Source organism: Rhipicephalus sanguineus, chromosome 3, assembly GCF_013339695.2.
Source record: "Rhipicephalus sanguineus isolate Rsan-2018 chromosome 3, BIME_Rsan_1.4, whole genome shotgun sequence".
Classification (NCBI taxonomy): domain Eukaryota; kingdom Metazoa; phylum Arthropoda; class Arachnida; order Ixodida; family Ixodidae; genus Rhipicephalus; species Rhipicephalus sanguineus.
In genome coordinates, this window is record NC_051178.1 from 14,801,919 (window position 1) to 14,824,260 (window position 22,342).

A 22,342-nucleotide genomic window follows, 5' to 3' on the forward strand; every position below is an offset into this window, starting at 1 on the left:
GTACCAGGCCGGAAGTGCGCTCGTTCCTATTTTACCGGTAGGTACCCGGCGGCAGCAATTCTCTGCCTCCCACAGCAGCGGCGGGGGCTCAACTACTTCACCAAGGCTGTGGTGGGTTAAGGTGCGCCCAGGGGCCTTCAGAGAACCTTATGGAGTCACCTTTCGAGATGAATAGCCATTAACAACGGAGCGCCAGGTAGGTGTCCTCCTCTACCCCTTTGGAAAAACCGCTGGGTTCCCGGGCGGCACTGAAAATCGAACCCGGTTAGAGTGCCTCGATGCGCGCGCCCCCGTTGAGAGTGGTGTCAGCTTTTGAAAGGGCAGGTGCCGCCTCCTCGGCCTTGGCGGCAGCGTGGCCGCCATTTTGAATCCTCCGCCCGGTCACTTGTGCGTGGCGCGCGTGCTGTTTTTAGGTCGGTGCTCGTTTCCCTCCAGTTTTATGCGCTCGCTACCGTCTCCATGGCCGGGTGTTGCGTGCTGCAGTGCACCAATCATTCCAGAAACATTGGGAGCTGTATCGTTTTAGAAGTTACGAGGTTTCTTTGGACAGTAAAAATCAAACGTGACAAGTGGCATCCCAAGAACACATTATGCACTTGTAGCGTAAGTTTCCGGCCGGTATTTCGAATGCACATGCAAGGATAACTTCTGCCGGTGTTAACCTTCCGTAATGAATGGACACACTGATATCAGCTACATGCTTAAAATGCTTTGGTTCACGTGTGCATGAATCCTGCATTTTTCTTCGCAAACAGCCTTTACTGCACTTGGTTGGTCCTGTATCTGCCTTTGATTTTTGCTTTCGCTATTTTTGTGATTTCAAATGTATCATGGAATACATTATGCGTGTTTGTCTGCAGATCGGATCCTACTTTTTTCCTAATAATAATTATTTGTGAGGATTTACGTCCCAAGAACCCGATATGATTATGAGAGGCACCGCATATAGTGGAAGGCTCCCGAAATTTTGACCATCTGTTGTTCTTTAACGTACACCTAAATCTAAGTACGCGGGCCTCTGTCATTTCACCTCCATCGAAATGGGGCCGCTGCGGCCCCATTTCGATGGAGCACAACTAGTGGCAGTTGTGTTTTATTGTATAATTTGCGTTTTACTTGTGTAATTGCTTCTGTCAGCGCAGCATTAATGCGCACAAATAAATGGACTGTAAACTGGATATAAACGCACATACAAACACACACATTCAGTGTTTTATTTCTTTGAGCAAGCATAATTGCCTGTAACTTATCTTATTTTAAGAATGCCGACGACTCTAGGGTGCTTGCTCATCTTTCCTGTGAATATTTTTCTTTTGAAAAGCTTGCCAATCAACCTGGCTTTGACATTGACTTGCTATGGGAGAGATTTAAAAACATGATATTCTTTTGTACCGGCAATCACATCTCTAGTAAAATTAAACGAACAAAAAGGCACAACCCATGGATAAGCCGTGAAATTATTCACACCAAACGTAAAGTTGAACGACTCAGAAAATTGTTTAAAAAGAGACCCAACTATAAAAATCGCCTATCCCTCACATCAGCGATCACTCCCATGAAATCACAAATACAGGCTGTGAAATCATTCGATCTCTCCAATACGCTAAAAAATTCACCGCAAAAATTTTGGAATTATCTTAGCCCTTAAAGCCAAACTGATGATCCTATGTCTCAAGAAGAAAGTAAAGAAAGAGCGAACCTGATGAATAACTACTTTAAATCAATCTCCACCAATGACGACAGAATCCCAAGCCATATCCACATACACAATTCAAATAGAATAGAAGCCATCTCGTTAAGTGAGCCAGGAATCCTTAATTTGTTGTTGAACTTAGACTGTAAAAAAAAAAGCTGGACCTGTTAATATCCCTAATGAATTTTTAAGGCGATATGCGAATGGAAGCCAAAGTATTTATTCCTGATATTTGACAAATCATCAACAACATGTTCTCTCCCAAGCGAATGGAAAATGGCTAAGGTCGTACCATTTCTCAAAGGAGGTAACAAAACCGACGCTTCCAATTTTCGCCTTATTTCTCTAACCAGCACAATATCCAAGTTACTTGAGCACATCATCCTAGAACACATTACTACATATGTCAAAGAAACACAGATTCCATTAGCATTCCAGCACGGTTTCCGCAAAGGTCTGTCTACAGTAACTCAACTTACCGAATTAGTACATGAAATACCCCTAGCTATTGACAATCAAAAACAGATATAACTTATACTACTTGACTTTTCCAAAGCATTTGATCGGGTGTCACATAAAAAGCTAGGCATAAAAATTGAAGCAGTATTAGGTAAACGTCCAATTAGTGACTGGATCAGTGCTAATGTATCGAATCGAACACAATTTGTTGAAATTAATTGCCAAACATCTGAAATAACCGAAGTTACATCAGGCGTGCCTCAGGGCAGTGTGTTGGCTCCAATTTTATTCCTCATTTTTATAAATGATCTACCTGCATCTGTCAAGACTAACATAAGGCTTTTTGCCGATGATTGCATTGTGTATAAAGAAATTGCCCTAACGACCACCTTAGCCTCGAAAACAATCTAAAAGCGCCATATTAGTGGTGTATGGAGTGGCAGATGACATTAAATATAGGCAAATCAGGCTTACTTAGAATGACGAGAAAAAACACTACATCCGACTTTTCCTAAACTATCGGAGGCACCCAACTAACCCCAGTTAAGTAACAGAAGTATCTTGGTCTAATCATATCAGATGACATGCGATGGGAGGCACGCGTAGATCTTGTGCCGTCATCAGCTTTAAAAAGACCATTTTTCCTGAAAAGGCGTCTACACTCGGCACCGCATCTAACGAAGCTACTGGCCTCTAACACATTTATCAGACCAGTACTTGAGTACGCTAACGTCGTCTGGTTTCCGTCTGCAAATACCTCAATAAATAAACTAGAAAACGTGCAGAGAAAGGCAGTCCGGTTTATTTTTATAAATACCGCACATCTCACTCCCCTCAAAATTATTGCAAGAAGCTGGAATAGCAACCCTCCGTAACCGTGCCGAACTCGCTCGACAGAAAATGTTCTTTCAACCTTATCACACTAAGCTTCGTATTGACGACGCTAAATACATATCTCACCCAGAAGCTAGGCCCTCAGGTCATGAGCACCCCCAACTCCTTCAGGAATACCGTTTTATAACTGACTGCTTCAAATGTTCCTTTTTTCCGCATGCTATTAGGGTATGGAATAGTCTGTCCTCATATATAACTGCTTGTACCACTGAAAACACCTTTCTGTTACTCCTTTAGGACCACCTAAACACACGCCAGACATGAACTGTTTGTACAGTAATAATTCACAACGTTTTGCTCTGTGTGTTGCTAATTCTGCTTCCTGTAACAACTTATTTACTTTACATGTAAGTTGACCATACATGTAAAATATCATATGTTACTTTACATGCGTATTCTACCTATACACTACATATATCTTTCTTTCTTTTTGCCATTCTTTTTGTCTATGACGCGTTCCTTGTAGCTCCTGTATCTTTGCATTTGTTAACTTGAAATATATGTTTGTTCTCATGCAACTTCTTTGTAATCAACCATATTATGACTTCTTAAAAGTACTCTTTTGAATATCTTTACTGTATCTATGGCCTTTCTGCAAAAATCCCCGCTGGGATTGGCAGTATGTCTGAAGTAAAAGGAAGTCACAGTTTCACCTCAACGCCGAAGCAATGAATGCGATAGCAATAAATTGGAATGTAACGCGAGGAACGGAAAGCAGCTCGAAATTTCCAGCGAGTCGCTCGAGCCCAAAGGACGCAAGAAAAGAACGCCACAGGACGAGCACGAACTATCATGCGTCACAGCTCCACCCTTGAAGCGACTGCTCAAACATAAAGCAGGACGCACGGAACGAACGAACAGGTACACGCAGGAGGAGCGCGAACTAGCTGTCACAGTTGTAACTTCTGCTTGGAAATATATGAGGTATATACGTAGAATACGCATGTAAAGTAACATATAATATTAACATGTACAGTCCACTTGCATGTAAAGTAAATAAGTTGTTGCAGGAAGCAGATTCTGTTTGAACAGCGCGCTCCTTTCGCAAACGCAGCCGCTGCAGCGAGCGAAGTGACCTTCGTACGCTCTGTGAATTTAGCGCGGACATCGCGGGGAAAGCACAAGACATACAACCCCCGCTCCACCCCCCGGCCACCACCTTCTTTCATCGAGATAAGCGCACGAAGGCGACAACGCTCTGTAGGGCGAAGAGCAACGGCGTTCGCAGGAGCGGGACGACGATCTTTAAAGCGCGTCACGCGCGCACTTCGCGCCATCTATGTGGTGACTAAGAAAGCATGCTGAAGTAAATGGTGTATATAAATAGCTCGCCGTTAGCAGTTTGAAAGACGGTACTGTTGGTGGCCTAATTGTCAAACGCCGCGCGCTGCAAAGCGAGAGGTCGCCCGTTCGATTCCGCGCGTCGGAAAGCTTTTCTGAATTATTTTTCTTTGTGGCTTTTATATATATATATATATATATATATATATATATATATATATATATATATATATATATATATAAAGAGAGAGACAGAGGAAACATATACGTATACGGTGCATGACGGCGACGGCAAAAATCAGCCGAGACTGTCCATGCAATTGCTATCGCAATAAAATAAATAACTCTGGCGAGGGGACCATGTCCCTCATGATTAGAGGTGACTTCAGCATTGATTTATCAAAACCCAACAACGCCTGGTTCTTAGACGGCATGAAAGACGGCTTGGATGTGGACGGGGTATCACAAGATCACTGTGCCACGTCGAGGACAGGGGGCATCATAAATCATTTCTTCGTAAAAGCCATCTGCGGTTTCCACGAGCTCTACTATACCTCGCACTTCATTACACTTAGACCGTTCGTAGCAGTGATCACAAACGGGTCCGATAACAAGTCCTGTCCACATGCTGGTGCTACAGATCAAGGTTATGATAACCTCATTCAAGAACCGCCAAGAGCCCTTTCCACAAATGCACACGGGTTCGTGAAACGTGCTTGCGTTCTCCGTCGTAACGGAGAAGCACGTCATAACAACTGCAACTGTAACTGTAAGGTACGTGCAGTGCAGCTGCGCGTGCCACTCGGCTGTGTATATATCTAGGGAAACTGTGTATATATCTATTGAAAGCTTAGTTGCGGGTAGCGTCTGTCCTGTCCATCTGTTTTCCTTTTATGTCCTATTCGAATTCGCGCTTTCCAGTATTGAAGAACATAAGCACTACATATCAGCTAACTGCGCCTAGTGTTGGTAACACCTATGTTGCTGTTGGTATCGCTCAGCAACTGTAAACAACTAGTTATATAGCACATGTGCGACTCTTCAAAATATGTGTGTGCGTATAGCATTTGCACATTTCTTTAGCGTCATTCCGTAACGTCTCGCTCAATGTGAAAAATTCCGACGCAGTCACCTTCCTGCGCATGCTTAACATAACGTCGATTCCCACGGTACGTGGGATCTGCCGAATTTTTTCTCAGACATGCTGTTTCGCACGGTGCTCAAATGACACTAACTAGCGCCGATAGGGAGCCATTCGGCGACGACGCAGGTAAAGCATGGCTTCCCAGATGGCGCACCGGCAGGAAACCTGCCGGTTAAAGCGTCTCGATACCAGCTAGCAACACTGGCTGCAATACCATTGAGGAGTAACCCTAGATGCAGTTACATTATGACATTTTGCCGCTATTGAAAACAACGCACATAAGCAAGACACGAAAACGACATGGGCGGCATGGGCCGCCCATGTCGTTGTTTTCGTGTCTTTTGTGTGTATGCTGTTTTCACTAGCGGCAAGATGTCATACAGTAAGCAATACCAAGTAGGCGAAAAAGTTCTCCGCAGTTACGTTGTTTGCTTTGCAACTGGGCTAGTTGGTGATCTTGCATGTTGAGTGGTTGCAGCGAAAAACTGCAGTGTCTTCGTGCTTCTTTCCTTCGTCCGGGTGTGTAATTTTTCGCTCCAACCAGTCAACATTCTTTGCCTTTCGCTTCGTGTTCGCGTGTGATGGCTCGTTGTTGGAATCGTGCAGCATCCACATGCACCAATGGTGTTTCTACGCCTCCGACTGCTTCGAGTGCGATAGCACCGACTAATAAAACTGCTGCAGTAAGCGCCGTAGAACGGCGACGATGTAGACGCGCGAATGTCGTGCCTTGGTGGAGCGAGACCGAGGCCAGCGGGAAGTGGAACGCCTGCGCGCGTTCGCGGCTCAAGCTGTGAACCTCTGCCTCCCGTGTTGCTCAAGCGCAGCGTGGTAGTTTATGTATGAGCACAGGCGCAGGTTACCCTATTACTGGGAGCGCACACCGTGCCGTTTCTCTCATGAATTGACGAAGCTTTGAAGAAGTGCATATTGTCGCGACGTCAAGAGAGAGGTCGTAACGCCAAGATCGAGAGAAGAACAGCAGGTCGGTCTTTTTAATACCGCGCGCCAGCGAGTTCTTCTTTCTTCTTTCTGGCTCCGGTATAACGCGTATGAGCCTTTGCGCTGTCGTCTTTGTCTTTCTCATAGCACGCACGTGGCAATATCGAGTACAAGTGTTTATTATGTGCTTGCTGTTGTCATCTTGCGCGGCATTCACGATACGCTGTATCCAGGCGTATGTTAAGAGCTTCAGCTACTACAACGGTTAGATCATGATCATGGGCCTTAGTCCTCGCGATGAAGATGAGCTGCTAGGCGTCAACGTGGGTGCATCCACGTCAAACGCTGTTATAGCTGCCAAACACCATTAGACATTGTGCAAGCTTTGAGTTATCACTACACAATAAGCACTACTTCTGTCAAGACACGTTTCACTTCCGTGTTACACCAATTCCTATGACGGAGAGATCAGCCATGTTTTTTTAAGTATCGAAGAACTCCTCAGGAAGACGGAAAGTCCCCGTCACAGCGGCTCTTGGGTTACCGATTCAGATCGCGCCTTGACACCGGCCTTCCCATGTATTTTCCTCTTTGCACGCAGGAGGAAAGCGCAGACACGCTCGTCCGAAGGAGAACGGTGGCTTCGAGGAATTGTAAAAACAACCACGGGCTTTCGCATGGTCACCATCCAGACGGCTACAGGTGAGCTTCAGCGGCACTTGGATCAAGTTCGTCTGCGCCAGAGCCCGGCCGAAGAGACGAAGCCCTCTCCGAAAAAAGAAACGGCGTCGCTACAGGGAACAGCGTCCGTGCCTACGTAAGAATCAGCGCTGCCACAAACCCTTCTTGTTGAACATTACCTAGTTCCACAATTACGAAGGTCTCACCGGAACAAGAAACTAGTGGACCGTTATTCGCCTTATGGATGGAGGATTGTTGCAGCCTGATGTTGTTACCCTGCAATCTTTGTATCGTGACGTCACCTCACGTGTTTTTTCCCTTCGCAAGCCACCGCTCGCACAATAAAGCGTTTAGTATCACGGCTACCTGCCTACTGTCGTTATCTTCAGACAACCCTAGGTTGCCGCCTGGAATGTAGGCGCAATATAACGTCATAATGTTTACAATATCACCGGACAGACCCTTAAGGGAACTCCAATACGGTCGGAATATCCGGATCCCTCCATTATGGCGTGCCTCATAAGCAAACTGTAATATTTGCTCATTACAGCACAGGAGATATTCTTACGTAGTTCTTTTCGGCCCTGATGAAATTTAAAAACTATTTTCACGATATGCCACTTGACCATTTCGCGTACAGCGTATAGTAGTAAAATAGAAAACGTCCACCGTGAACTTACACAACTGTGTGCTGTTCGTTCGTCATGCTTGTTGAGCAGTTTCGGAAATAACGGGCTGTGATGGCTGGTGCTTTGCCGCCAAGGTCGGGAAAAGTCCAGGTCATGCGCCATCAGGTTGATGAAGTCCAGGTACCTGTTTGCATAAGGTTACTGTATGAGGTGGTGTTCTACAAGTTCAGACGTATTGCGAAAATATTAGGCAACCTCAAACAAAAAGCAAAGCGGCGTTGAGTGCTCATTGGCCCAGTAAAATTTCGGTTGGTATTAACATGGCTTTGGAGTAATAAAGTAGCCTCTGACAGGGAACGTCACTGGAACCAATGGTTCTACAGGTCGTGTCTAGCGACATTCCCTAATTTAATAACATTTTAGAACATCCATCCTCCACCTTACGCTGAAATTATGTCATCGTTTCATTGCTTTCAAGCCACCTAAAAGTGTACTATAAAGTGATCAACGATCAACGATTGAACGTTCGAATCTGGATGTCTCGAAAGTCGAACTGACAAAGTCAACTACTACGTTTGATGCTTAATAATGAGTGCGGTAGACTTTGTCAGAGCAGGCATCACGTGCCCTCGAGGAAACGGAGAGACAAAGCACGGCGGCGCTTGGGTGGATTGAAGCCACTATTGCAAACTTAATTGCAAGAAATTCTTAGTTTGGACAGGTTTAACAAAATCAGCCAGGGCAGTAATTGCAGCCAGGGTAGTAAGTTAGGCTCCACACAAGATGGCCAAACCTTCATCTCTGACTCAAGCCTAGCAATATGCTCTAATAATGTTGCACTTCCGTTCAACCTTTGATCGGGATAGCTGAAACCCGATGTGGTATCGCTGTCGTCAGAATGAAACGTATACGGCCTAAGTGCAAAAACTCACAGGGTCCCTTATGCATTCACTTAAGATGACTCGAGGGCGCAAGCAATCTTTTTCTTCTCCGTCGGTGTATTGATCCTGCCCCGCCACCCTTCGAAAGATTTCTGCACCTGGCGTGGTTTTGGACTGCCTTCAATATCGGAAGCACCTCACCTGCTTTTGCATTGCCTCCGTGATCGTACCGCCTTTAACCAAGCTACGATACCGTGTGATGACTTCATCATGTGACATCATATTGACGTCACAAATTGTGGCGATCCGTGACGTCATCGTCATTTCATATGGCGACGCCCTCACGTAATGATGTTTTTTGCATCACTCGCCGTCGACGCAGACGGTCAAATTTCACGTTGGATGAGGCATCTGAGGCTTTCGTCTTAAGAAGATCCTGATAGCAATGAAGCAAATTGGGCATGTTGGAATATGATCATGACGGCCTGCGCAACCAAGACAACAGACAGAAGAAAGTACACGACAGAGGCGCGGTCTATAAACTGAAAGTTAAATTTAAAAAACGCGCGGTACTCGAACAGAAAAGGAGGCGCTAAAACAATCTTATCACTTCATATCTAGCTCTTATTTTTTTCAGAAAGGAAGGATTGTGCAAAAAACAGAGCACCAAAGACAAATACGACGACACCTGCGCAAACTTGCAACTATTGGTGGGCGTCATAAAAGGGTGTGCGCCATAGACAATGGGTGAATCCCACTACTCAACACTGGTCCACTAAAAATGAAGGCAACAGTTAGCCCAACAAACGAATACGTGCCACAAAAATCTGTGCGGCCTGTCCGAAAACTATCATCATCATAAACGCGTATTTGCCACAGAAATTCGGTAGATCCTCCTACACACAACTTGCACTAGTACTATCTGGGGTCTAACGTCCCAAAACCACGATATGATTATGCTGGGTGCCGTAGTGGAGGGCTCCGGAAATTTCGACCACCTGGGGTTCTTTAAGTGCACTTCATCTATTTACACGGACCTCAAGCATTTCCGCCTCCATCGAAAATGCAGACGCCGCGGCCGGTATTCGATCCCGCGACCTTGAGGCCAGCAGTCGAGCGCCGTAACCACTAGACCACCGTGACGGGGCCACACAACTTGCACTAAAGAAGACGTATGCAGCAGTAAGCCCAACAAAAGGCGTGCGCGTTACCACAGTCACACCACTGTCACGTGATAGGTTGTGGCTATATAAGGTGGTCGCCATGCTACCACCTCAGCTTAACAAATAGTGTTTAACAAAGAGCAGTGATACAACATATCGGACAGACAGACAGAGAGAAAAATCACACCACCTCCCGCTACAGGGGACCATCAGGCGATGCGAAGCAGCGTTTTGGCATGTATAGCCCGCGTCTTAGAGGGGGAGTAGAGAGGGGAGGGGAGAGGGGAAGTGGAGAACGGGAGGGGAGAGAGGGAAAGGGGAGAGCAGTAGAGTGGTCACGCCGCACACCACCACCGGATTGAACTCCGCTATAAGATGGATGGATGGATGGATGCTATGAGCGTCCCCTTTAAAACGGGGCGGTGACATGTCTGCCACCAGGCTCGAAGAAAAAAAAAAGAAAAAGAAACTTCCTTGTTTCATGTTGAACTAATGCCTTATCTATATTGATTAAGTTATGTTATTATACCAAAAAAAATATAAATTCACGGTCCATCTCTCTGCCTCTGAAGGCAGAATGACCTTATTTTTCCCCATTATTTATTTTTGTTCTTTACCTCTACATTTCTGCCACCAATACTCTAACCGTCTCTTACTTATTTCTATCGCGGACGTGTTCGGCTTTCCTTTGTTGTCCCTAAAACCCAAGGCTTCATGTAGACTCGTGCTCACACGTATACCTGGGTGAATATCGCCACATTCAATCAGTACATGTTCCATCGTTTCCTTAGTTCCCCCGCAGCATGTACATTGTTCTTCTTCGTTACTGAATATCGCTTTATAACTACGCGTTCTAAGGCAGCCCGACCTTGCTTCAAACAGTAAAGCGCTTCCCCTTGAATTATCATAAAACCTTTCCCTCCTTATTTCGTTTTTTCCTTTTCGGTAGTTACTCAGAGCCGGCTTCTTTTCCATCGCTGCCATCCAATAAGTCCTCTCCGCCTCTCTGACCTTCCGCTTAATGCTCCTTGTTGCCATATCGCCCGCACTGCTAGCCGTATATTTACTGGTGAGCCTCCTAGTTCTTTTTCTCCACTGCGTGTCAACGCTTTTTCTATACAAATATCTGAAAACCTTCTCTGCCCATCTACTCTTCTTCATTTTCCTCAGCCTCTCTTCGAATCTCATTTTGCTCTGAGCTTCCCTCACTTCAAAGCCTGTCCATCCCATATCACCCTTTACAGCCTCATTTGTCGTTTTCCCGTAAGCGCCCAACGCGAGGCGGCCCACCGTCCTTTGATTTACATCCATTCGTGATTGTACCTCTGACTTCATACACACCACTGAGTTCACCATCACACCCTTCCACAGCCCTCGAAGCACGTCATACCTATTGTATCCCCATAAAGCTCTGTGCTTCATAATTGCAGCATTCCTATTTCCCTTTGCTACCGATGCTTTCTCTTGTACCTCCATATATCTATCCCCCTCATTTACCCATACTCCGAGGTACTTGTACTCGCTTACCCTCGGTATTTTTTGGCCCTGTATAAAGACCGCATGGTCTTCGTGATCATTGAATACCATCAATCCACATTTTGTTGCACTAAATCCGAGTCCTAGAGCCTCACATTCCCTTCCGCATATATCTGCCAGTCGTTGTATACCATCTTGACTGTCCGCAAATAAGACAATATCATCAGCACAAAATTGACCTGGAAGCTTCTGCTCAACCATCGTGCCGACCTGTTTCTGTGACAAATTAAATCCAATGTTGCTACTTTCTAGCGCTTTTTCCATCCTCACTATGTACAACATGAATAACAGCGGGGACAAAGGACATCCCTGTCTCAGCCCCTTGCTAATTTCAACGCTGTCCTTGCTACTTATTCCTTCCCATTCTATAGAAACTGTATTTTCTCGGTATATTTCCCTCAAAAGCTGTATACAGTCGTCACCTATGCCCACTTCTTTCAATATATCCCACAAAATTTCCTGATTAACGTTGTCATACGCCCCGGTAATATCTAGATAAGCTACGTATAAGGGCCTGTTTTCTATTTTCGATATTTCTATACACTGGGTAAGAACAAACAGATTATCGTCTAACCGCCTGTCGATTCGAAATCCATTCTGAAGTTCTCCCAAAATATCATTTTTTATACCCACGCTTCTATTTTTAATTTTACTGCCTGCATCGCCAACCTGTATAGCACCGATGTAATGGTTAGCGGTCTATACGAGCGAATGTTATCCTTTTCTCCCCTGCCTTTATAGATTAAGTTAATTCTACTTTTTCGCCAACTGTCTGGTATTTCCCTCTCCAGTAAGCACTTTTCTACGGCTTTCAGGAGTGTTTCTTTAGTGTTATGTCCGAGTTCGTTAATGAGGCTGACGGGAACCCCATCTAAGCCCGGAGTAGTGTGCTTAGGATTTTTTTCCTTCGGCCTTCTTCCAATTGAAGTTCTCTAGTACTACATCTTCGTTGGTTGCACTCCTCTGTGTACTTTTACGCACCGGGCGAATCTCCTGGGCGACCTTTTTAAACGAATCGGCTGTTATCTTTCGGATGTTTTTATATGGATGGATGGATGGATGCTATGAGCGTCCCCTTTAAAACGGGGCGGTGACATGTCTGCCACCAGCCTCGAAGAAAAAAAAAAGAAAAAAAAGCTTCCTTGTTTAATGTTGGCCTAATACCTTATCTACATTGATTAAATTATGTTATTATACCAAAAAAATATAAATTCACGGTTCATCTCTCTGCCTCTTAAAGGCAGCATGACCTTATTTCTCCCCCATTACTTATTTTTGTTCTTTATCTCTACTTTTCTGCCACCAATATTCTAACCGTATCTTACTTATTTCTATCGCGGACGTGTTCAGCTTTCCATTGTTGTCCCTAAAACCCAAGGCTTCGTGTAGACTCGTGCCCACACGTATACCTGGGTGAATATCGCCACATTCACTCAGTACATGTTCCATCGTTTGTTAGTTCCCCCGCAGCATGTACATTTACATTGTTCTTCTTCGTTACTGAATCTCGCTTTATAACTACGCGTTCTAATGCAGATGCTTCACATCTAAAAACGCCATCTAGCGTGCATTCACCGAACCGCCATATTGCACACATCTCTATGGGACAGCGCCATCTAGTTATCGTCACCCAACTGCAGTTTGCATGCATCTCTATGGGACAGCGCCATCTATTGTATGATACGGGAGACGTGATACGGATGGAGCGACGACCGACCACGTGACGCTATAAGGAGCTTCGCCCCTAAAAACTTTATTAGCAAGGGTGTTTGGATCCCCCGGGTCCCTGGACCACTGCGTGGTCATACGCCACGTCTACACGGTCATGCCTCTCACTGCGATGACATTGGCAGCCCGAGTCACCGCAGCAAGTTGCAACGCTGGGTCCCCAGACGAGAGCAGGACCTCTCAGTCATCCCAGCTGGAGATGGCAGGCTGTCTCCGCGGGGGAGGATCAGCAGGGCAGCCGAAAAGAATATGGGAAAGGGTGGCGTGAGGTTCGCCACACAGGGAACATTCAGGGGACCATGTTAAGCGAAGGTTTCTTAGTAAACCTTTGTATAAGTGGTATGTTCAAGCTGCAATAAAGCTGCACTACCACCTCAAAGCTTAACAAAGCTTAACAAAGAGTGTTTAACAATAATTGTAGGTACGACATAACGCCTTAATGTTGAGATCCTCCAGAATTGATAAGATATCTGAGAGATGAGTTATATTGCGATGTAAATGCAGTCACTCGCAAACAAAATGTTCCAGGAAGCCATACAAGTCAATTATTTCTTGTAAATAGAAACTGAACTGTGTCATTCGGTCAGTGAAATGAGCTTCGTTTCTTCTTCTGGCGACGATCCATCTTTCATGGCTCACTGTCAAGTGGAAAACCACGTTTTTCTTCTTTTCTCCCTCCTGTCCCATTGTCCCTCTCGTGATAGCGGCGCAGCCCCCGCCACCCCTTTCGGCGTCGGGGGACGGGGGTACGGACAGACAAAGCCAAGCAAACACATCTGTGGGGTGCGCAAAATGCCCATTCAAACGCGGGGCCTCCTTTGACGCTCGAAGCAACGACACGGCAAATTTTCGCTCGGCCACGGATCTCCCGATGACCTGCCGACGACAGGTCTGCCGATGCATTTTGCTAGTGTTTTTGGTCTGCCATCACGTTACACTACTGCTACGACATGCTCTCTTTGGAGGCGTCGGCGTCGTCATTGGCCTAGTGTGACCAGACGGTCCGGCGACATCGTCGGCGGGCGACTCCTCAGCCGACCGCCTACGTCTGCCTCGGTGTCATGTCGCTCTAGTGTAAACGCGCCTTAAAGAGCAGTGATACAACATACCGCAGTATCTTAAGCGATGTTTCTTTGTACACCTGTCTATTAGAGTGGTATGGGCAAGATGCAATAAAACTATACTACCACTTCAAAGCTAAACAAGTAGTGCTAGCTGCTGCCCCATCATTATACAAAGCCATTACGCTAAAAGGAAAACGTTCCCCCGAGCTTATGTGATCTGTAAATAGGCTCTTGAACAAAATGTATACACTGCAGCAATATATCAATTTGTGTGTATAGTGCATCGATATGTGAATTATAAACATTGCGTATATAATGTGTATATACAATCACACCACAACAACTCTCGTGTCACTTCTTCACATGATGGTGATGGAGCAGATGTAGAGGATGCAGGGTTCACCGGATTTAACCTCTGGAGCAAGCTCCTTCATCATCATTCACTTCGTGGATATGCTGTGATTTTTAAATGCGAAGCATTTCTTAGCGAACCTCAGGCACGCTGGGCGTTTCTTTCTATCTATCTAGCCGGCTACGTCTGGCCGCTCTCCCGGTCGTCTCCATAGGTTGTAAGATACGAAAATGTGCACGGCATAGGATGAGTGTATGGATGAGTGTATGATGGCATAGGATGAGTGTACGTCATGAAACCCTTTCCCACAGTCACGTGTGGCACATACCGGCCTACCAGTGTTCATGTTATGCGGCAGCGGCGTAGCCAAGGGGAGGTTGGGGGGCTTCAAACCCCCCCGAAGTTTTTCAGTTTTGCTTGCGTATATATACACGCACACATACAAACGCACGCACGAACATACAAAAAGTATGGTTGAACCCCCCCCCCCCCCGAAGAATATTTTGGCTACGCCCCTGTTATGCGGGTATGTGCCACAGGTAATAATTGAGTCTCAGTCACCGCAGTAACCGCGAACGTAGACATTGACGCAGAAGGAAAGTGATAATAATAGTAATCGGGGTTTTACGTCCCAAAACCACGATATGATTATGAGAGACGCCGTAGTGAAGGGCTGCGGAAATTTTGACCATCTGGTATTCTTTAACGTGCACTAACATCGCACAGTACACGGGCCTCTGGCATTTTGTCTCCATCGAAATGCGACCGCCGCGGCTGGGATCGAACCCACGTCCTTCGGGTCAGCAGCCGAGCACCGTAACCACTGCACCACAGTGGCCCACACAAGGAAAGTTAGGGAACTGAAGACAGAGCCTCCCTGGAGGACGCTGGGCTACCATCCACTCGTCCACGTGGTGCGCAACGTCGACCACGTGGATTACGATATATCCGGGGTCATGCTTCCTACAATAACTCTGGCGAGGGGACCATGTCCCTCATGATTAGCGGTGACTTCAGCATTGATTTATCAAAACCCAACAACGCCTGGTTTTTAGACGGCATGAAGACGGCTTGGATGTGGACAGGGCATCACAAGATATCGGTGCCACGTCCAGGACAGGAGGCATCATAGATAATTTCTTCGTAAGAGGCATCCACGATTTCCACCAGCTGTACTATACCTTAAATTTCACTACACTTAGACCCCTCGTAGCCGCAATCACGAACGGATCCGAAACAAGTCCTGTCCAGATGCCGGTGCTCACTGGTCACGGTTATATGATGACCTTATTCAAGAACCGCCAAGAACCCCTTCCACAAATGCACACGGGTTCGTGAAACGTGCTTGCGTTCTGCGTCATAACGGATGAGTATAACCATAACAACTGTAACTGTGACTGTCGCGTACGTGCAGTGCACCTGCGCAGCTGTTTATGTATCTAGGAAAACTTTTCTTAATAAAGCTTAGTTGCGTGTAGCGCCTGTCCTGTGCATCTGTTTTCCTTTATTGTCCTATTCGAATTCACGCTTTCCAGTATTGAAGAATATAAGCACTGCATAGCAGCTAACTGGGTCTAGTGTTGGTAACACCTATGTTGTTGTTGGTATCGTTGAGCAACTGCAAACAACTGGTTATATGGCACATGTGCGACTCTTCAAAATATGTGTGTGCGTATAGCATTTGCACATTTCTCTAGCGTCATTCCGTAACATTTCGCTCAATGTGAAAAATTGCGACACAATCACCTTCCTGCGCATGCTTCGCATAACAACGATACCCACGGTACGTGGGATCTGCCGAATCTTTGCGTTATTCGTGTCCTCACCGCTAGTGAATCGTGTTCCTCATTCACGCATCCTATGCCATGCAAAATTTCGTATGTTACAACCTATGGAGACGACCGGGAGAGCGCCCAGATGTAGGCGGCTAGATAGATAGATAGATAGATAGATAGATAGATAGATAGATAGATAGATAGATAGATAGATAGATAGATAGATAGATAGATAGATAGATAGATAGATAGATAGATAGATAGATAGATAGATAGATAGATAGATAGATAGATAGATAGATAGATAGATAGATAGATAGATAGATAGATAGATAGATAGATAGATAGATAGATAGATAGATAGATAGATAGATAGATAGATAGATAGATAAAAACGCTCAAAGTGCCTGAGATTCACTAAGAAATGCTTCGCATTTAAAAGGGATAAAACTCCAGCACCGTTTGTTGATAGATGGAGGAGCCCGTTTATTTATAGTAATTAAAAAATCGCAAACAAACCAAGAACATTTCAACACTGTGTTCTAAAACTTCCAACAAAGCTATGTCAAGGCCCGCAAGAAAGATGTCGCACAAAACTGGTTCTACGCAGTAGCCAATGCAAAATCCCTTCTGTTGCACGAAGAGCTTATCTTTAAAGGAGACTATAGTAGAAGACAGGTAAAACTGTAAACGAGCCATAAAGCTAGCAAGCAAAATACCAGCTGCATTTTGGAACGCAATAGTCCCGTTCTTTTTGATGCATGAAGCAACAGCAGCTAACAAATCGCAATCGCGAAACGAATCAGGATTTTATTGTATTTCTTTTTTTCGTTTATAGCAGTAGTGGTTGCGGCTGTGTGCAATCATTGATCATGGTAAAAGCAGCGCGAAAACACGGTACCATAAGAAGAAGAACGACACAGGACTTCTTGTTGTGGTACCATATTTTTGCGCGTTGTTGCAAGCATTGATCCTAGTGTTCACCACGTCGAGGTGGTGTATCCTATCTGCGTGGCCCACCGCACAGTGCTGCTTGGCTGTCTATGGCATATCAAACTGCGCCGCAGCACTTCAGCCACTACGTTTGCCATGTACCGGGCAAGGAACACCATAAATAGGCCATCATTTTCCATCGATTGTTATATTGGCTACAGCGGTTGCGGCTGTGTGCAAGCATTGATCCTTGTGTTCACTCCGTCCAGGTTCGTTGATTTTCGGTACAATCCATTCTGTTTTGTCTTTTGCCCTCTTCCACTGCTGCCTTTAAATTGCTTTGTGTCAACATTTTTGCATTACTGATCTTGATCATGCCAACTTGCGCTGAACAAGCAAACGTTCAAGCAAAAGAATTACAGTGTCTTCGGCAGGAAGTTGCAGAGCGAAAATTAGCCTCGTGACTTTCAACGACCTCAATGAATGATTTACAAATGACAATAAGGGACGAACTAAAAAAAACAAGCTCCTTATGTATGAAAATAAGAAGCTTAGCACCACAATGTGTGATTGTGAACAATATTCGCGACTAAACAGTTTAGTGCTTAAAAGAATCATTGAGAGACACGGTGAACACTGCCTTGCAGACGTGCAATTTATAGGTGAGAACATTGGTTCTATTATTAGAAATATGGACGTAGACACCGTGCACCGGGTGCCCACAAAAAATGGAAGCAATCTTGTTGCGCAATTTTTTTCAGAAATAAGGCTGAATTTGGTTAAAAAGGCAAGAATTCCGCGCGATATAACCGCGGATATAGGTTGTGCTCAATGCACAAGTCCTAAACCTGTATATGTCAATTATCACATCACGCCAAAGCGAAAGCGTCTGTTTGGACAGGCATTTGTATTTAAGAGAACACACCATTGGAAGCATCTCTGGACCGACAATTGTAAAGTCAAGGTCAGGAAACTGGATTCCAATCGCGTGTTTCGATTGGCTTGTGCAGAAGATCTCTGCAACTTCTACTATATGCAATCGGTTTTCATTTAAACTGAACCTAAATCAACACGACTGCGCACCCGTGCCGGCAAACGTCAGAATCTCTATGCGCAAACTCCCGTATTATCACTACTGCACCTAAACATTCACTGTCTTATAAACCATCATGTCTTATAAACCATCTTGTCCCGTTACCTTCCTAGCTTGATCACTCGTAATTTGAGCTATATTTATCTGAAAGTTCCATATCTACAATGAGGGTAGCATGTATGTAATTGTCAATTCTGCCGTGGCGATGATAGTGCCACTCCAGTTTAACATACACACGTCGCATTGACAGCACAATCAACGATATTTTATGTGAATCCGTATGGCTTAAGTTCATAGCTAGTGTTATACCAATTGATGGGGCCCTGCGACACAAATTAAGCATGTCGTTTTCAACGCTTGTTCTGGTACTGTAGACTGCGCTGACATCGTTACGCAAATGGCATCGCCGAAAGGAAGCTTTTATAATTTTATTTCACCGGACAAACTACCTTGATTTCGGACTACAGCGACACACATCGGCTATTTTTGTTATGGGAAGTGACGTTTCGTCAGGTGGCAGTGACAACAAAGGCCGTGCTTTCTGATTGGCTTGACGCGACAAGTAACATGTAATATGCATATGGTGGTAGCTAGACCATATTACTGAGCCCTAAAAAGAAAAAGTCACAGTTTCGCCGCAAGGGCGAAGCAATGAATGCGATAGCAAGAAATTAATGCTATACGAAGTGAGGCTCGCCAATGGATACTCTCAGTTTGAGCAGCGCTCCTGTTGCAAAGGCGGCCAAAGCAGCGAAGGAAATTAGCGTGCTTGAAGTGTCGAGCTGTGACACTTGATAGTTCGCGCTCATCTTCTGTTTCTTCGTTTAGCGGCGTCCCTTGAGCTCGAGTGACTTATGTACGCTCCGTAGCATGAGCGCGTACATCATGGTGAAAGCTCGAAACATGCCTCTTCCCCTCACCACGAGAAAACCGCGCGAGCAGACAGCGGAAGGGCAAGGTTCTCTCTGCGCAAATATAAGAAGCGAGCGAGCTCGCCGACGACTTTTAAATCCGCCAGTCGCGCTCCTCGCGCCATCTCGCTGGTAATGAAGAAACGATTATAAGCACCTGCTGTCTCTGAGTCCTGCCAGCGGTAAAGGATGTTTATACAACGCTCGCCGTTAGCTAACTGAGGGATCTGCGCTTTCTGGCGTAGTGGTTAGCGCCACGCACTGCGGAACGACAGGTCGCTGGTTCGATTCCGCACTTCGGAAGCATTTTTCTGAATTATTTTTCTTTGGGACATTGATATGTACACACTTATACATATATACATATTATACATACATACATACATATATATATATATATATATATATATATACATACATATATACATATGATATATACATACTTATGCATATACGGTGAATGACGGCGACGGCAAAATCCAGCCGAGACTGTCCATATAATTGCTATCGCAATAATAAAACCCCTTTTTTATGGTTTCTCAGAAACAAATAATTTCTGTTTCTAACTGGTGTATTTTCAAAACAACGGACGCGACGGCAGTTGCGCTGTGGAAGTGGTGGGAAGGGTAATCAAACGATACTCTTCCCCTTTTTGCCTTTTGCGGCATCGGGCGACGTCGGCCACACCAGCACATGCGAAACACGCAACGCTCCGTTCGGCACAATGCTGTCAACGAAAAAAATTACACCATGTTCCACTAAAGGGAACCATGTGGGTACGTGAAGCCGCGCATCGGTCGACTTAAAGTTCTGTTCATCAAGGGCACCTTGCCCGATGTTAACGCGTCCTTGCAAGTGGAGCACCCCATTAATTCACTGTAGTTGCTGTTGCTGTTATTCATCCCGAACTCTTGTTGGAGCACGCCACGCGGGAGCACGTGCGTTCATCGCGCGTCCCCCCGATGCCATCACATGATTGCTGAGAGGGTGTAAGGGGGAGAGGCCACAGCGCCTTACCCAGCCCCTACACAGGCCCGGACGCGTAAGTGCGTGCCAGCACACATGGTTCCCGAGCGCACGGTCGCCAATGCAAGGATGGAGAAACCCCCGAGCAAAAGCTGCTTCGCATTTAAAGGAAAAATTCTAAACGCTTACCAACCGACGCCTTCCGCGTCATCGGGCTGTATCGTTTCGTCCGGGACCTCGGAGCCATCCTCGCGTGGCGCGGGGCTCCGCGACGCACTTTCAATTTACAATGGCGTGTCCGCATACGGCACTACATGCATGGCATTGCTGCGTCGCAAAGTCTCGCGCTCAAGGTTTGTAAGATCAGTGTTGCAGCGCCACAGTGGCTGTGTGTTGAACTGCAGATCGGCTCGTTGGCGACCAGAAGGAGCAGTTCTGCTATGTGAATGTTCTCCCCCTCGCTCTATACCACAATGCAACACCTTGGTTCCATGAGCACCCACGAGCAGCGCTGCGTGAAACGGTAGCCTAGGGAGCCTTCATCACCGAAAACGGCCGGTCATGTAGGCTCCCTACGGTAGCCTAGGGTGCCTCGATGTGCGCGCGCCTATGCTTCAGGGTGGAGACACCTTTTCAAAGACTTCGCGCCACCTGGCGGCCATATTGGTTCAAAAGTGTCGGGCGGCGCGCAGAGGCTAGCGGGGGAACGGTGTTGTAAATACGTTGTTCTTGACGTATTGAGATCCGTTCTTTTGCTGCTATGACAGGCTTCGGTGTGTCACTGCGTACTACTTCACACGCGAAAGGCCAGCGGATGTTTCGCTTCCCTCGTAACAGCGAGCGAAGAAAAAAATGGGAAGCACATGTGAAACACGACGCCTCGCGTCCGATCGACAGCACCAAGATATGCGAGGTTAGTTGTTGACTTGTCCAGCATGTGGCCGTGCATTTTTTTATCGCTGGCAGTGAGCATGCTGTTAAAGAAATCCTTGCTTGTCTCGCTATAGCTGCATCGCATAATCATCGCGTGAAGCTGTTTTACAAAGAGGATGTTACGCTTTGCGTTAAGCCGTGCGGAGTGTATAGACGCTTCGGCTACCTTGCCGATAAGCTTAGACAAGCTTGGTCAAGACAAGTTAATCATAGCTCATGCTGACTGAGGATGGTCAAAACACTCAACCGTAATCGATACAAATAAATACTGATTGATATTCATTGATAACAATTAAGCCACCTGAATAAACCAGGGTAAGCTTGGAAAAACCCTAGTTAAGTCACTATATGGCAGTTTATTTGAGTTTGGACAAGCCAATTTAACGCTAGTCGATAACAATCTATACTGATAGACACCTATGAAGTGGGATTAGGCGAGATTAGTGGAGATTATGTCGGATCAGGCTAATCCAGTCCACGATGAGAAGGCATAGCCATGAGGTAGATTACACCCGACTAGGCTATGTTCTTTTGGATTAAGCATGACTAAATAAATCCGGAGTAAGCTAATACAGAACACGTCAATGTTGAGTGAATTGAGAATGACTAGCCGTTTGGGTGACAACGTATGGTCACATTAAGCCGATCCAATTAAATTCGATTAAGCTGGATTAAGGTAGTCCGAATCTTGAACCATCAAAACTTCTTTGCAGACTAGTTGGTTCATACTTGTAAACTCGACTTGCTGCGCAACCATCAAGAAAAAGTAGGGAGACAGGAAGGAGCGCGTTGATTAACGGAACATGAGAGAGGCCTTGCCCTGCAGTGGCGTAGACAGGCTGATGATGATGATGAAGAGATTGTCTAACCAGTTGGATGCTGAAGCATAGCCACGTTAAGCCCGTCCGGATTAAGCCAGATTAAGCTCATCTGAATTAAGCTAATCTTGAGCAAGCCTCTTATCAGTAAGTTGAAATCGCCTAGCCATTTGAATGACTGAGTATGGCCACAATAAAACCATAAAGGTTACGCCAGATTAATCTAGCCCGGGTTAAGGCGGATTAAGCTGATCCCGAACCAGCCATTTTGAGCAAATTCAGTTTGTCTAGTCAGTTGGATGATAGAGAATGGCCACAAAACAGTGTGGATTAAGCCGGATTAAGCTAATCCGCATTAAGCTAATTACAAGAAAGTGAATTTGGAGTGATATTGTCTTGCTTGTTGGATGCCTGAGCATGGCCACGTTAAGCCAGCCCGGATTAAGCCGGATTAAGCTAATCCTAC

General features: G+C 45.7%; 1 protein-coding gene across 1 annotated transcript in view; it reads right to left on the bottom strand.

Annotated features, from left to right (window-relative positions):
• Window positions 1-22,342, bottom strand: part of LOC119386459 (chitinase-like protein 4) — a 553,828-nt gene that overhangs the window by 141,153 nt on the left and 390,333 nt on the right. Inside the window, exon 7 of the mRNA XM_037653744.2 lies at window positions 7,775-7,907. Coding sequence (XP_037509672.2) covers window positions 7,775-7,907 — 133 coding nt within the window. The remainder of the gene's footprint in view (window positions 1-7,774; window positions 7,908-22,342) is intronic.